Source organism: Xyrauchen texanus, chromosome 1 (assembly GCF_025860055.1).
Source record: "Xyrauchen texanus isolate HMW12.3.18 chromosome 1, RBS_HiC_50CHRs, whole genome shotgun sequence".
NCBI classification, from domain to species: domain Eukaryota; kingdom Metazoa; phylum Chordata; class Actinopteri; order Cypriniformes; family Catostomidae; genus Xyrauchen; species Xyrauchen texanus.
Window position 1 is genome coordinate 47,054,434 of NC_068276.1, and position 17,598 is coordinate 47,072,031.

At 43.3% G+C, this 17,598-nt stretch overlaps 1 protein-coding gene across 2 annotated transcripts in view; it reads left to right on the plus strand.

The window, feature by feature from the left end:
- LOC127650012 (cingulin-like protein 1) overlaps positions 1 to 17,598 on the plus strand; it is a 49,543-nt gene that overhangs the window by 10,772 nt on the left and 21,173 nt on the right. For both annotated transcript variants that reach the window (XM_052135122.1, XM_052135130.1), the window contains 3 exons: positions 100 to 248; positions 1,207 to 1,348; positions 1,641 to 1,853. In XM_052135122.1, the coding sequence (XP_051991082.1) occupies positions 100 to 248; positions 1,207 to 1,348; positions 1,641 to 1,853 (504 nt within the window). The remainder of the gene's footprint in view (positions 1 to 99; positions 249 to 1,206; positions 1,349 to 1,640; positions 1,854 to 17,598) is intronic.

Below are 17,598 nucleotides of genomic sequence, written 5' to 3' on the forward strand. Positions count from 1 at the left end.
TTATAAAAAAAGACTCCAGCGTCACAGACAAACAGTCGTTCCCTAAGGTTCTTTTAATTTTGTGTACTTGGTGTCATGTCTTATTATGTCCCTCTGCAGAAGCACACTGATTTGAGCGAGAATCAACAGAAGACGGCAGCGGGAATGAAGAACTTGAAGAGAGAGCTGGACCAGAGTCAAGCGGAGTGCAGCAAACTGCACGACAAGCTTAGTAAAACAGAGGATGACCTGCGCACCGCACTGGATGAGTAAGACACAGAGCTGTGTTATCTTTTGGAGAAGGGATGTGCAAAACTATATTTTCAGAATTGTCTAGTCCGAGCTGTGGCTCTATACTAAATCAAGTCATTTTTATTTGTTTAGCATGTTTCAAAGTACACATCATTTTAAATCTGTTTTACTGCAGTAAGCTGTGCACATGCTCAGGACATGTAAGGGTCATGTCATGGGTCATGTCTGTTATGGGTCATGTTTCACCCCAACTTTCTACACTCCTTTTTCCTCTATAATAAAGGCAAAAAGCCTAAAAATACATTTAAAAACTATTTGGTAGTTTGCCTGAATAACAAGTGGACCAATCTTAAAGAAGCCCTATATAATTAGGATAGTTTAGGGTTCATCTAACCCCGGTTGGACGCATTTCATAGGAGACGTTTATGGAAGAAGTGTTCAAAAACAGCTGGATGAAGTGCAGTGGAATGGAACAGAATGCAAGTATTTAATAGTAGCAGTGCTATTTCCAAGTTTTACAAGAGGGTTTTTCCATGCAAACAGCTAAAGCACAGCTTGCTTCAGCACGCTAGTTAAAGCAACATAGCTAAAAAAAACATTACCATTAGATTCTTCTCCTATATCCTGTATCCAGCGGTTAAGGCTCTGGGTTACTGAACAGAAGGTCGGGGGTTCAAGACCCAACACCACCAAGACACCACTGTTGGGCCATTGAGCAAGGCCCTTGACCCGTATCATGGCGCCATGTCATGGCTGACCCTGCACTCTGACTCCAGCTTGGCTGGGATATGTGAAAAAAATAATTTCACTGTATATAAGCAGACATGTATGTATAATGTGTGACACAGATCAATTATTAATATGTATGCAGGTATGAGCGCAGCAGATGAGATTACCAGCATGTAGTGGCAGACAGTCACATGATGGTCTCTTGTTTAACTTAAGTATGCATGCATGTGTTTGTGTGTATGTCAGACTCTTTCAGGTGAAGATGGAGAAAGAACAGTATCAAACGGAGATCAGAGACCTGCAGGACCAGCTCTCAGAGATGCATGATGAATTGGATGGAGCCAAACATTCTCAAACAGACAGCACAGAGAAAGAGGCCATGATGGAGGTAAAGCAATAAAACAGTATACTATAGCATTCTATATTAATATTACACTTTAATATGTTTTTATTAGACCCCACACCATTGGTGATTATGCTATGTTATAGTTGACTCTTAATATTCTACATAATGTCTAAATAATTACACACTTAACCTTAAATCATAAGTTGATCTTTATTTCCCATGGAAATTTTACAAGGCAACAATTTCTAGCATCATGGATCAAAGCTATATTCCAGATTATACTTGAGGTTAATGGCAGTCGCTCTACAGTCTAACCATTAGTTTTCCACTCTAGGATTTGATGCACCTGAAGTTAGACCTCCAGGATCTGCTCCTAGTCAGAGAGGAGCAGGAGGAAGTGCTGAAAAGGCGCGAGAGGGAGCTGACCGCCCTCAAAGGAGCTCTGAAGGAGGAAGTGGCAACTCACGATCAGGAGGTGGATAAACTTAGAGAGCAATATGAAAAGGAGATCCGCAAGCTGCAAATGGCTGTGGAGGAAGCCAAACAGGTATATACCTCACCAGGGTTGGGGAGTAATGAAATGCATGTAACGGGATTACATATTTAAAATACAAAATATAAGTAACTGTATTCCACTTCAGTTATATTACAGTTACAGTTCATTTAAATCATTGTTAATTAGAATATAGTTACATTCAAAAAGTATTTAGATTTTTGATTACATTGAATTTTATTGTCATTTGTTTTATTTAATATTTGGTGCTTTCAGATGGAGAACATTTATAAAAAATGTTGTGATCCAAAATGCAATTGAACAGCGGTGAAACACTTTCTTATGATGTGTTACATTCATACGAGCAGACAGAGAATTTTGGAATAGAAGAAATAGAAATAAACCTTGTGTAAATTGTCAGCTTTACGCTAAGATGAAATGCAATTTCTAGCCATTTTACATGCACGTTACCCGGCACCATCATATTTTTTTATCAAAACAATTCACGTTGGTTCATAATTCCTTTTTTTCTAGTTAGACATTTTTATATTAGGGCAAAAATTATATTTTTGATAAAAACATTTTTATTGTTTTCCTTTAAAAATATTTTAAAAAATCCAATTGGAAACAACACTGCTTAAGATATTTAGGTTTTTCAGAGAATGTATTTTTATCTTGTGTGTTTTGTCTTACTGTACTGGCAGAGTTTTTATAGTCAGAACAAGTGAAAAAATCTACCAGTGCTGAAGAAGTAATCCAAAGTATTTTGAATACATTACTGACCTTGAGTAATCTAACGGAATATGTTACAAATTAAATTTTTCTGTAATCTGTAGTGGAATACATTTTAAAAGTAACCCTCCCAACCCTGCCCTTCACATAATTAACCAAAACAGTCTGCTATTAAGGCAATTACAACAGAAGTTTGAGTTATGTTAGAATGCTTTTCCAGGCTTGCAATATTTCATCAATTTAGTTCCCTCTAAGTCTGTCCATCATTTGTCATTCTCTCTCTGCTCTCCTCTTAATGAGACCCAAAAGAAAAAAGAAATTTTAATGATAAGTTTACGGAACTTGTGTAAACCTGAGTCATCCATCTGATGGTAATATTTTGTAGAAGAAAAGTATCCCTGAACTGCTTGGTTTTCATTTTTGTTTATTAATGCAGGTTTAGTATACAAAAGGGATAATGTACAGTCATTCCTGGTCATTGACTGTACATTATCTCTATTTTACATTGCTACTTAAAGGAATATTCTGGGTTCAATACAAGTTACTCTCAATCATCAGCATTTGTGGCATAATATTGATTACCAAAAAATTTATTTAGGCATTTACTGTGGAAGTGAATTGGGGCCAATTGTTTTTTACGTTAAAATACTAATTTTTCAAAAGTATAGCCACAAGACATAAACTTTATGTGTAAACCCTAAAATCCTAAAATGACTGTAAAAATAAAAAAAATTTACAGGTCAAAAAATACTTGTGTTAACCGAATAATTAATATAAGTGTTTTTATAAAATTATAAGCTTCACATTTCTACCTTTTTAAACCCTCCAATATTCCTATTCACTTCCACTTTAAGTGCTCCACTGTAACCCAGATTTGTGATTTAGTTAAAGAAAAGGAGGGATGCCACAAATGCTGTTGATTGAGCTTAACTTGTACTGAACCTGTAAAATTCCTTTTAACTAACAAATAAATATGTTGTATTAAATATGTATTTATTTATTTTATTATCTATGAACAAAGAAGCCTTGAAACGAGAGACACAGAAGAGACATGTAAATAGCACAGCGATGTAGGACATTGGTTACGTCGGACAATAACAGTCCTCATACAAAAATATTTTACCACAGAATGCTGCAGTTGACCAATCAAGTATTCCAGAAAGGCATATAATAATGTTATTACCGTGACATATTTTAAGACACTATTAGTTGTAACACTCAGTTAAACCTCAACATTCTTTCACAATAGTCTGATTTACGATTGATATGGTTTTGAAAGAATGTACACTATGGCGCTTTCGGCTATTTATAGTTTATCAGCCTTGTCATCAGATTTAGACTAATTTCTTAGTGACTTGCTTCTATGTAGTCTTATTTTCAGTGTATACAAAATATGAAATGTGTTTGATTAACCACATTCTTTTGAATGTTTTTGAGAGGTTGCTTTCAGATATTGGTAAACAGATGAGAAAAGACCAGCATAGAAGCAGTAAGTGCAATACTGAAGGAAACAGATGGTATTCTAGCATGAAAGAAGAAAAGACTTACAGAGTATAACAAACAGGAAGAGAACGAGTGTGGTAGAAATAGAGGTAGACTGGAGGATGTCCACAGGGGTCCTTTTTGTGTTTGGAGGAGCTCCTACATGCCCTCGTCTAACTGAATGTGCTACTACATTTATATCACCCTGCCTCTTACCTCACTTTTTGCAACAAAGGAACTTCTGGTCCGAACAAGGCCATTGTTATCTCCACTTCGATTTATTGTAAAAGAGTAAACTGACAAATCTGGTGCAACACTAGCTCATTGTGCTTGTTTTTGTAATTGTGGTGCATGCCACAGCCAGATGTTAGGTGAATAGTGCATGGTTTTATTATTGAATCTCTGAGAACCAACAGAGACACAGAGAGAGAGATTGGTTTTCATTATTTACTGATATTGGTTTACAGGGCCTTTTATGGTGGTTTCACAATAGCACTTTTGGTGTACACCCGAGTTCAAATGACATTAAGTTCAATTCGTTTGGGTGTTGTTGCGCACCTGCGAACCGCATCTGAGTCTGCTTGAAAAGTTGGTTTGTACGGATTATGTGAACCCCAGTGCGGTTTGCTGCTAATATGAATGCAATTGTACCAAATTGTGGAAGTGAACCACTATTGATGATGTATAATTCGCAGATTTGTAGGCACCCGATCGCAGTTATTATGAATATAATTGAATGAATTTCTCATACCAGCTTGTGTCCAAATAAATCTCCTTCAGAGAGTAGCTTACATTTTTTACATCTGTTGCAATGCATCCGTGGGCTCGCGGCAGACAAACGGTAATCTTATTGACATCATTGCACATTCAATGCATCCATGGCAAGCAAACATTATTGTTGTTTTGGGCATGTACAATTTTTAAGGTAAATCCAAAGAGATGAATACTTCAATAACCGAGCAAAGATGATGTCTTGAGTTGTTGCCTAGTTTCAGTGGTAAACAGCTGCCACTTGTATTCACGTTAATGATGTAATCAAACCCCAAAAATATGATGTGAACAGAGACTAGCGGGGACAGGGGGAGGAAACTAAATCTGGTTCGGTCCAAGCAATTGAACCAAGTGTGAAAGCCCCCTAAGAGACAGACCAAGCCATCAAGCTAAATGAGTGTTACCCTGCACCTCCTTTTTATGGCTTTAGTGTTGGAGGGAAGGCCCCATGTGGAGGAACATTGAAGGGTGAAGCAGTAAACTGAGTTTAGCACTGCTTAATTGCAGTGGCAGGCCGTCACTAATCTAATGAGGCACTGATGGGGTGGTTATCTGGTCTCTGTCCCTCTCTTCATACCTCTCTTTCATTGAAAATGAATGATGGGTTTGTTTCATATGCAAATAGCAGGGGCAATTTCACATGGCCAATAAATGGGTCACTATGCAGACAAGGGGTATTACAGATGCCACAGTGGGGGAAATCTATACAAAAATGTTAGCTTGGATTATGTGGTATTTTCCTATCCTTGCTTTAGAGTTCACAAAATTGATCCCAGGCTTGCCAATATACCATATGAAGATGTTTTTACAAAGCTCGAGTTACTGTGTCAGCAATGTGAAAAATGTGAGTAGATAAGTGCAGTAGATGGTACAACTCGTGGTTTGTTGCTGTCCATGTTTACTGCTGCATATTAAGGTACAGTAGCTTTGACCTAAAAGTAGGAGGGGGTCTGAAATAGTGGGGGGGCCATAGTGTCCCCCTCTCAGCAGGAGATTTCTGATTATTAATGGTTAAGTGTCCTTGTAAAGGGATTCTCTCCCTGCTCTATTAGCCCTGTCACTTTTTCTTATTCATAACCGTTTTCCTTAAGAAAAGCTGGACCTTCACCGTTATGTTTTTGTATTTATCCATTTGGCAGATATTGTTTTCCAAAGCATCGTACATTCAAGGCTCATTTTCCCTGGGAATTGAACTACCACTTGGACATTATTACTACATTTGAGAGGTAGAATGATTAACTGGCTGTTATTTGGCCATTTTGAAATTATCTCAGATATTCGGCTGAGTCTGAACGATTTATAGAAGTGTTAGCTGATCAATGCATCATAAAGAGTTTCAGTATTCTTTTTTTTTTTTTTTTAAGTATGTATGGTGTTCTTTCATTTCAGCATTTGCTGTCATTTAAATTGCAAGAGTGCTTTTGTTACATCAGTGAATATTGCAAATGTGATATTTCTTTTATACAACAGTTTTATAAGCAATAAGTTAATAATGGTTTAATAAAACTCTGATTATGCTTAATAAACTGATAACGTCTGTGGTCATGTAAACACATTAAATGGCTTTCCTTTATCGGTGTAAGGTCATAAACGGCTTAAGAATAAACTGATCAACATGGGTAGATTTTTACCCTGATTTCACATTGCATGTACTATGAACACCTCTGCCGGCGTTCTTAAGCCACGGTCACGTTTAACGTCACACAGGGAAGTTCTGCGGGTGAAAAATATAGTCATCTCAGTGGGAATCCTATCCTGGACTTCTGATGGCAAAGAAAATAATTTGCTGCTTTGACCAATAGGACATTGCTTAATATGGCAGTGAGCACTGTGTAGGTGGTGCTTCATTCACAGCTACACTGAATATTCACAAAAAACATGGATTTCAGTTTAGCAGTGTGTTTCTTTTTAACTTCACTCTCACAGAATATAAATTGAAACATTAAAATAGGCTTGTTGACGATAAGTGTTTTGCTGGTTTCACACACGCTCCATGTTCGCCCATGCCATCTTTGCCGGTGGAATTTCGCCATGTAAATGTGACCACGCCTTTACCGGCTTATTAAATGACACAAGGAATTGTGCGCATGCCTCTTCACAGTTTGACGTCAAAAGCAGAGAATAACTTGATCATTTCAAATCTCATTTTAAATGCGTTTCTCTTGCTTTGTCAGATTTTTGGGGGTTACCAGCATAACGATGTGCATGTAAATGTGCCCATTGTTTCTGACAAAATATGGCCAGTTAATTTGTTTACTTGAAAATTGTTCCAAAACAAGCCAAAACATTAAGCATATACAAAGCAGAGTGATGCGTACAAACTGTGAAGTGCCCTACTGCTGTGATACTAAATATCATCATTCTTGCACAACAACTTCCAATAAAACTAGTCAATGCAGTGTTTTTTAAATCAAAATGACAAAATTGGTCATTGAAAAACCCATATTGCTCAAACACTACTAAAAAATCAAAACCAATCTTGCTGAATATGCTGGTATCAGGATGTATTTTATACCAGAATGTACAGCATATGGTGTATTTGATTCCAGTTTTTGAGAACTACAAATACCCAGTGCTATGTATTTGATTGTTATTTAGGCTGTGGCTGATATAGCGGTGACAGACTCCTTGGGGCTGTTTAGGGTGCAGATAGTCTCTCAGGACGTGGTGTGTTTCTTCAGGTGATGCTAGCAGACTGTTCCGGTTGGCAGTCTGTGGTGTTTCAGCTGGATGCATAGAGTGGGAGAGGGAAGAAGAGAGGGAGGGTAGAAAAAGATAGATGAACAGAGGGGTGTTTAGCCTGGAAAAAGTTAATCCATATATAAGCAAATACAGGCTTCAAAGTGAATGTGTGCTTTTGCTTCTGAATTCTATGAAGACATTATGCTTTGCTTTAAAGGGATAGGCCCTGTTCACCCAAAAATGAAAATTCTGTAATTGTTTATTCGGACTCCTGTTGTTCCAAACCTGTTTGAATTTCTGTCTTCTGTGAAACACAAAAGGAGATTTTTGGGAGTATGTTAGCCTCAATCGCCATTCGCGTGATATTCGCGTTGCCATGGATACAGAAGTAATCTCACGTTCTCAACTCGGTTGCGTCAGTTCTTGCTTGTTTCAAATTCCAGTGCGATTACGTCAAACGCGCATACCGCTGCCGACTGGAAGAATGATTTAAAGTACTTGAATATTTATCTTTTTCACACCAAAACCAATCGTGTCGCTTAAGAAGACATCAATTTAACAGCTGGTGTCTTACTGATGACTTTTATGCTGACTCTGTGATTTTTGAAGCTTCAAAAGAGAAATCGCCATTCACTTGCATTTTAAGGACCTACTGAGCTGAAAGATTTTTCTATTTTTCTTCAAATGTGTTCTGGTGAAGAAAGTAATACACATCTGGTATATCATGAGGGTGAGTAAACGATGAGAGAATTTTCCATTTTGGGTGAACTATCATTTTAAAAAAAAGCACAAATCTGGGTTACAGTGAGGCATTTACAATGGAAGTGAATTTGGCCAATTTTTGGAGGGATTAAAGGCAGAAATGTGAAGCTTATTATTTTATAAAAGCACTTACATTTATTCTTCTGTTAAAACTCATGTTTTATTTGAACTTTAAAGTTGTTTAAATCATCAGTTTTTCAGTTGTTTTAGGGATTGTTCACATTACATCGTCATGACAATGAAGTTGTCAAATTGGCTATATCTATAACTTTACACAAATTTTTTAAAATGTCACAATCATGTTTAAGTATCCTTTATGTCTTGTAGCTATACTTTTGAAACAGTGAGTATTTTAACGTTTACAGATTGTCCCCCATTCACTTCCTTTGGAAGTACCTAATTGTAACCCAGATTGTTGCTTTTTTAAAGAGGAGGGAGGAGTCAAAATTAATATTTGTGGAATTCAATATAATGCCACAATTGCTTGTGATTGAGCTCAACTTGTATTGAACATGTACATAACATAGTAGTTAAAGCTGTACTATGTAAGAGTTTTTGGTTAAAAATTAACAGTACATAAGCAATCAGTGTTCAAAACAATGTCCTTACCTGACCCCGATTCACTATGGTAAGCCTATAAAAAGGATTTGTATATTGATCTGTCTGGTTCGATTTGGTACAAAATCGCTGGCTTATGACATTCATTCTTGTGTCATTATGTCATGTCCATACACACGGGAAAGAAGTACTGGCTAGATGGATTTTTATCTGTTAGCCATTTGGCGAAGTTGTTTACCAGCTAATAATGCTTGGATACATTTTCTGGTAGGGTTGTTGAAGCTTATAATTCTTGTTAGAATCGAACATTAATCATGTGTTAACCGATCGCAATTTATCGATGTTGTCCGTTGAAGTTACTGTGTCATGTTTAATATGTATGACTTCTGAAAATGACTTCTTGTGATTGTTAAGCATATTATTTTTACATTTAATAAAGTATATTTTATCCCCATCATTATTGAAACCTCGTTTTAGGTTTACGGCGTTATTGTGTGCATTGTATAGACATGCTATCTGAGGTTGTATAAAAATCTCTTCTATTATAAAAATAGTCTTCTATTGAACTTATATCAGCCATATCATGAGATTAACTTAATTAAATTCTTTAATTTGAAAACTGTTGTACAATTCAAATATTAATAGCTGATAAATCTAGATAAAACCAACTTTTTTTTAATTAAAAAGTTGAATAAACATATTATGATATACTGGTGGTGGCTGAGGAGAGTCCCCTGTTCTCTTTTTAAAAGTGCTTTGAGTTTAGTGCCAGAAAAGCGATTTTTGTGTAAAATTTATTCAAATATGTAAGTAAGAGTGTTGTTTATCTTCATCAAAGGATGTAATATTTCCGTTTCAAATGTTTAATTGAATAACATCATCATGAAAATAGCACGTATGAACCCGCCTCCAGTCATGATCTCACACACAGGCGATGTCCAGGTGGCTCAAATTGGGAGATTCATCGGCCAGAAGAGCAGTGCCAGAGCACAACTGCAAATTCTGCAATTTGCTCTTCTGCAAATTGCTTGAAATTTTAAGTTTCAACCACCGATGATGCTAGAGAGCACCTTGTTACTTAGTGAAGCTTTAAAGACACCTAAAATAAAGTGGGTCCAATAGTCCTACATTCAGCCTAACATCTCCTTTGTGTTCCACCAAGAAAAGAAAGTGAGATGGGTTCAAAACAACATGATGGTAAATGATAAGAATTCTAATTTTTTTTTTCATCTTTTAGAGCTTGTCCTTCATCCTAACAACAACAGGAACCTCAATTGGCACCATTGCATGTCTTGGTGCACAATGACACTGATTGCCAATTACTGCTGTGACCTGTGACGGTTCACAGTCTACATGCAAACAGCAGTCCTTATGCTTTATGCACACTATGTGACAGTAACTAGGCCATGACAGGGTCCTCACTACAGTCTGAGCTCATTCCAGCATTGGCCTGGATTCTTCTGCCATTGTTCTCACTGTCCTGCAGAGCAAAAGCCCCCTACTGTCAGATGATGTGTAGGGTCCTGGAAGCTTACAAACCACCCACAGTGAGCTCAGCAGAGTGGGTCAACCCATCAGTGCTCCTGCCTTTATGGGATTAAAAACAGACACAAAGCTAAGGATTTAACCTAGGCTCCAATTGAGTCCAACCTTTTTGACTTTGAATATAAATTTGAGACAGATTGGAACATGAAGCTAGAGCTTAGTTTGTTAGCTTTGGTGGGTTAGAAAGTGCTTGGAGTGAGGCAGAGATATCTGTATTGTTCATTAAGGAGGTGTTCCTGTGTGTCTTTTGAAGTTTTTGTTTTTTTCAATGTATGTTTTTTATCGAGGAAATGGCTGGAATAGTTATTCGCCTAACCTGCCTCTCAGTTCTATTCTAGTGCCTACTTGGTGTATGCTGTCTTGGTAACCTGATCACAAATTGTGATCCAATCCAATCAATCCACTTTTGGAGGTGCTCAGAAACACATGTGAACATATCACATTTTGAGGTAGATGCTAAATGTGCTTTGATGCATTCCGGACAACAAAGAAAAAACAGCTACTTGCCTAACGTGTAGTCATTTCCCCCAAAAAATTTAAGCATTAAGCATTTTAAGAGAAAAACTGTACTTGTCCTTCTTGACGTCTCACTGGTTGCCTTTGAAATATGAAAAGCTGTGTGCACTTTAACCCCAGAGCAGCTGCTTAGCATCAATAATACCATCCTCATTCAGAGAAAAAAAATTCTTCTCTCCCTCCCTTAAGGATGATAGGAGCTTATTACAGGCATCCTACACTTACTGGAAACAAGCCATTGCTTTTCATGCAGCGCTTTTTCATTTCCATCTTGAGCACTTCTCGCCCGTCGTCAGCATTTCGTCTTGCTTCGGCACATTTGTGTCTATGTGCTCTTTGTTCGCAAGCAAATCTATTGTAACGTATACCACCAGGATGAAGTAACAGACCCTGTGTTGTTTGGAGCCAGGGAGAAGCTTAAGTCACTTAGTATTGCTGCAGCATTCAAAGGTTCAACACTTTGTGCTTAGTTGATAAAGTTTCAAACACCTTGAATGACATGTCGCTTATGTTTCTATGCACGTGCATTCTTTTCTTTCTGTTGAGAAACAATGGTTCCCTATCAAGAGGTCTCTCCTATTGCGTAAGTAGCTTACGCTATGGGAAAACTCAGTTTCTCGAGAAATATTGAAGTCTTTATGTAAAACGCATTGCAGCTGCACAGCAGACAGTAATGAGCGAGGCAGCTCGGTCATTGGCTGTGCTGCGGCAACTGCTCGAACCAATGACGGGGCGACTCTGAACGCGCGACCAATGGGGGCGCGCCTCGCGTTCGCGCGCTCAGAGCCCGCCGAAATTAGCATAGCCAGGCTATATAATGAGCACCTTCAGCCGCCTTCGAAGCCTTCTGCTACGCCATCCGGCGCACATCGCATATCCTTTACTGCAAGCGCTCGCCCCCGCGACGCTTTTTAAAGTAAAAGAGCAATTTTTCAAGGCGTTGTTTCAAATGCCTTCAGCCTGCGCCTCGTGCAGAGGCCCTCTTCCTGACGGAGATCGGCACGTCATTTGCACTCGCTGCCTGGGACCGGACCACGCAGAAGCTGCACTTATTCAGGGCGGATGCCCCGAATGCGACTCCCTGGGCCTCGCCGAGCTGCGCGCTCGCTTTGCCGCTTTCGCCGCAAACGAGCCTGCTTCCACCGTGCTGCCACCTCTGTTCGAGCCGCGCAAGAAAAAGCGCCGCTCACAGAGGCTGCCGGAGCACGTAGACTTAGGTGACGTCACGCCGGCCCAGTCCCCGCGTGCGTCACCACTACCAGAGATCTCCCCGCCGCCAGTCCATTTCACGAAAGCAGACCTGCACCCCTCCAGCAGAGCGGTGGGTCTCGTCTCGTTTGGCACGTCAGGGGACGACGATGAAAAGGATGACAGCTTTTCTATCAACGCCGCATCCGACGACTGGCCGGGCTTGTTCGACCCGCGCCATCGACATCAGCGGACACGAGCGCGGGCACCAGCATGGACTCTGAGATCGTCCGTATCCTGTCCAAGGCCGTGGAAGACCTCGGGCTCGACTGGTCTTCTCCAGAAGAACCCGCCCGCAGCCGGCTAGACGAGTGGTTCCTGCAGGGGCGCCGGCAGGCCCCCTGACAGAGACCCTCTCCTTTCTTCTCCGAAGTCCACGACGAACTCACAAAGTCGTGGAAAGCCCTGCACTCTGCTTGCCTAAAGCCTTCTTTTTCTTCCTCGCTCTCCTCAGTGGACGGCGCGAGAGAAAGAGGCTACGAGGCAACTCCGCCCCTCGAGGAGGCCGTGGCCAACCATCTGTGCCCACCCTCCACCGCTGGATGGAAGGCCAAAGCTTCTCATCCCTCGAAGCCCTGCAGATCCACGTCAGCTCTCGCCGGTCGCGCATACGCTGCCGCCGGCCAAGCTGCATCAGCGCTTCACTCAATGGCGGTCTTACAAGTCTATCAGGCCAAATTTCTCCGCACCATGGACGAGTCTGGACCTGAACCTGAGGCTTTCAAGGACCTGCGCAGCGCCACGGACGTAGCCCTGCGAGCCACAAAGGCCACCGCCCAATCCATCGGCCGGGCCATGGCTAACTTGACTGTCCTTGAGTGCCATCTGTGGTTGACGTTAACGGAGATGAAGGACGCGGATAAGGCGCCATTCCTTGACATGCCTTTCACTCCGAGTGGCCTGTTCGGACCGGCGGTGAAAGAATTCGCTGAGCGCTTCACTGAGGCCCGGAAGGATTCGCAGGCTATGCATCACTTCCTGCCCAAGCGTTCCAGCTCGTCTCAGAAACCGCCTCAGCAGCAGCAGCGAGCCAGGGCGGCGCCTCCCGTCTCCCAGCCAAGGAGCAGACCTGAAAAGGACGCTCGACGCCGCTCGCGTTCCACTGGCCGAAGAAAGCCGCATGAGCAACGAGGTCCTCGGCCCAAGATCACACTGAACCTGGAGCCTCGTAAGTCTTCCTAGCAATAGGAAGAAAAAGAGAGAGTACGCGTCTCGCAAAAGCCGGACTACTCTCTCTCAAACATGTAAAACATTACCCAGTCCCCTTACAGGCGGCTGGAAATGTCTATACAGCAGTCAATGGGCCAGTCAAAGAACTCGCTCATCTCCAATCAAACGCCGTTTTTACGGCGACACACAGAAATCACGAAAAGAGTCATTTTCTGCCTGTGTCACTAAGGGTTCACATGTCCACACTAAAGTGCGCATTCCCACATATCAATACTGTCCAAACAGTGCCAAATACCTCCCCAGTTCAGGCTGGACGTCCCAAAAATGTAGATCGTGTGCCTATTGTCATGTATGCACCACTACACACAAGCACTGTTCCCACAGTTATATACACTTCCCCAGTAAAAACGGGAAATACTATAAATGTAGCACGCGTGCCTGCTGTACTGCACGCACCCCTACACACAAACACTGTATGCATAGCCAAGACATCCCTGCCGCGAGCGGAAGACTTTATGGAAGTGGTGCACGTGCCTACTACAGTATGTGCACCCCCACCCATAAGCGCTGCCCATACAGTTCCAAACAGCTCTCTATCTCATGCCGCAAGCATCACAGATGCAATGCGCGAGCCAAGAAACTCCCCGCTAAATGCGGGAAGCTTTATGAATGTGGCGCGCGTGCCTATTACGATGTATGCACCCCCACCACAAAACACTGTTCATACAGTTTCAAGCATCTCTCCGACTCATGCCGCGAGCATCTCGGAGATAGCGCGCGTGCCTGTACTCTCACACGCACCCCTACACTCGGCACTCAACACGGCGGCTCAGCGCGCACCTGCGCCTCTGAGAGCTGTAGACTCTGTGTTAGCACTAGGCAATTTGCCGGTAGGGCCCATACGTCACTGCGACACGCCCCCAGCCAGCATTCAGCCCATATCTGTGCGAGCAGAAGCCTGGGAAAAAATCCCCGACATGCCGAAATGGGTTTTGAACATAATAAAACACGGTTACTCACTTCAATTCGCTCGCAGACCACCCCGCTTTTCAGCGGTGGTAGAGACGAAAGTGAGGAAAGATGTGTCACATGTTCTACGCACCGAGGTGCTCAAACTGATAGAGAAGGGCGCTATAGAAACTGTTCCTCCCTCTATGAGCGAGGCGGGTTTTTACAGCCGCTATTTTCTCGTCCCGAAAAGGACGGTGGCCTCCGCCCCATCCTAGATCTCAGACATCTGAACAAAGCTTTAATGATTCGCTCGTTCAGAATGTTAACAACCAAACATATCCTCGCGCAAGTTCGCCCCGGGGATTGGTTTCTATCAGTGGATTTGAAAGACGCTTACTTTCACATTCCGATAGCGCCTCATCACAGGCCTTTTATGAGATTCGCTTTCGAGGGACAGTCATACCAGTGCACAGTACTACCATTCGGCCTATCATTGGCCCCCCGTACACTCACGAAATGTATGGACTCTGCACTTTCCCCCCTGAGACAGCGGGGAGTGCGAATACTGAATTACCTCGATGATTGGCTAATCATAGCACAATCAGAGGATCAGTTAATGATGCACAGATCTTGGATTATCAGCCATCTAGAATGCCTGGGTCTGAGAATCAATTTTGCAAAGAGCGTGCTATCCCCCAGCCAGAATATCTCTTTTCTGGGAATAGTGCTAGACTCAGTGCAGATGACAGCGCGCCTCTCATCAGAGCGTGCGCTCTCTATTCGACGCCTTGCAACATCATTCAGAACGGGCGTGCACGCCCCCGTCAAACGATTTCAAAGAATGCTCGGTCTCATGGCCTCGGCATCAGCTGTACTCCAGCTAGGATTGTTGCACATGCGTCCTCTCCAGCGCTGGCTCAAGAGCCATGTCCCCACTCACGTGTGGCGCTCGGGCCACTTTTTGATCAGAGCGAATCACGGCTGTATAAAAGCCCTGACGCCCTGGAAAGCCATCAACTGGTATCAAACTGGCGTGAGTTTGGGCGTGAATGCGCGGAGAAAAATGATCACGACAGATGCCTCCAAAATAGGATGGGGGGCCCTTTACGAGGGCAGGCCTGTCTCCGGCTTTTGGTCAAACCCGGAAAAGCGCCTACACATAAACTGTCTGGAAATGAAAGCGGTCGCCTTGGCTCTCAGAGCCCTGCTTCCGTACCTGAAAAACGAACACGTCCTGGTCCGAACGGACAACATGACGGTAGTTTTGTATATAAATTGCCAGGGTGGACTCAGGTCGAGCTCCCTGCACTCTATGGCCAGGGAGCTCATCCTATGGTCACAGCACCACCTGCGCTCGCTAAGAGCAGCGCATGTGCCAGGGGGCGGACATGCTGTCCAGAGACAAGGTTCTCCCAGGGGAATGGTCTCTCCACCCCCTGACGGTGCAGTGGTTATGGCAAACCCTTGGCGAGGCGGAGGTCGACCTCTTCGCCTCCAGGGAAAATGCGCACTGCCCCCTTTTCTTTTCAAAAAGCACGGACGCGCTCGCCCAGGTCTGGCCAAGCCGCCCCTTGTATTATCTGTGGGCCCTCCATGCATGGCCCCTCAACGGGTTCCCGAGAACCTCCCCAGTGGAGTTTTGAGAACCATCACTGAGGCGCGAGCGCCCTCTACTAGGCGCTTATATGCCCAAAAGTGGAAAGTGTTCAGCGACTGGTGTGATACCAAGAGCTTGAACCCCAAATCGTGCGAGATACCAAGTGTACTCGCCTTTTTGCAAGAGCTGCTGGAGGCGGGCCGCACACCCTCCACACTCAAAGTCTATGTGGCTGCCATAGCTGCGTCACACAATCCTGACAAAGGACATTCATTAGGGAAAAACGATCTAATCATTCGTTTCCTAAGAGGCGCTAGGAGGATGAACCCTCCTCGCCCCCCCCTCGGTGCCGATCTGGGACCTGGTCACGGTCCTGGACGCACTCAAGGGTGCCCCGTTCGAACCTCTCCGAACCATGCACCTTAAACAGCTCTCGCTCAAAACCACGCTCTTGCTGGCACTCGCTTCAGTCAAGAGAGTGGGCGACCTGCACGCGCTGTCATCAAGCGCTGCTTGCATGGAATTTGGACCTAACGACTGCAGAGTTGTCCTTAGGCCAAAGCACGGGTATATTCCTAAAGTGCTCTCTACACCCTTCAGAGTACAGGTGATATCTCTGGCAGCGCTATCGTCCCCAGCAGACGAAAGCGACGCTAATTTACTCTGCCCGGTCAGGGCGCTCAGAGTATATTTGGAACGTTCTGCCCTGTTCAGACAGATGGAACAACTATTCGTATGCTTTGGCGGCTGCACTAAAGGTCTTGCAGTTTCAAAGCAAAGAATATCGCGCTGGATAGTGGATGCTATAGCGCTGGCTTATGAAGCCAAGGGCCTTCAATGCCCCTTAGGCGTCAGAGCTCACTCTACGAGGAGCATGGCCTCCTCGTGGGCGTGGTCGAGTGGGATACCCATTGAAGATATTTGTGCAGCGGCAGGCTGGGCCTCGCCTTCGACATTTATCAGGTTTTATAACCTACAGGTCCCCTCATTACATTCCAACATTCTATCAGCCTGACTATAGAATGGAATAGAGTATGTATATGCTGGGCATTGTCTCCTCCCTTATAAGGTCCGTCTCTGACCGACTTAGAGGATTTTTATGCGTACCAGTACATAGAAAACTCAGTACATAATGTGATCATAATAAGATATGTGCTTGTGTTTGTACAATGAGCGCCCCACCTTGGGGCAAAGGCGCTCTTTGTTATCCCATTATATAGCTCGCCGTTGGCCGGCTCGTGGAATAATCACTTTGCTTTAAGGCTCGGGCATCTGCCTCTGGCTTTATAGAGCGAAGTCAGCACGCACGGCGTTTTGCAGGGTGTTCCCATAGCGTTAGCTACTTACGCAATAGGAGAGACCTCTCGATAGGGAACGACTCGGTTACTAAAGTAACCTCGGTTCCCTGAGAGGAGGGAACGAGTATTGCGTAAGCTGCCGTGCTTGTGCTTGGTCAGTTCGCTTCAGTCGATTGAACCTAAAGGAACTCGTATGACAGGGTGCCCATTATATAGCCTGGCTATGCTAATTTCGGTGGGCTCTGAGCGCGCGAACGTGAGGCGCGCCCCCATTGGTCGCGCGTTCAGAGTCGCCCCGTCATTGGTTCGAGCAGTTGCCGCAGCACAGCCAATGACCGAGCTGCCTCGCTCATTACTGTCTGCTGTGCAGCTGCAATGCGTTTTACATAAAGACTTCAATATTTCTCGAGAAACTGAGTTTTCCCATAGCGTAAGCTACTTACGCAATACTCGTTCCCTCCTCTCAGGGAACTGAGGTTACGTTAGT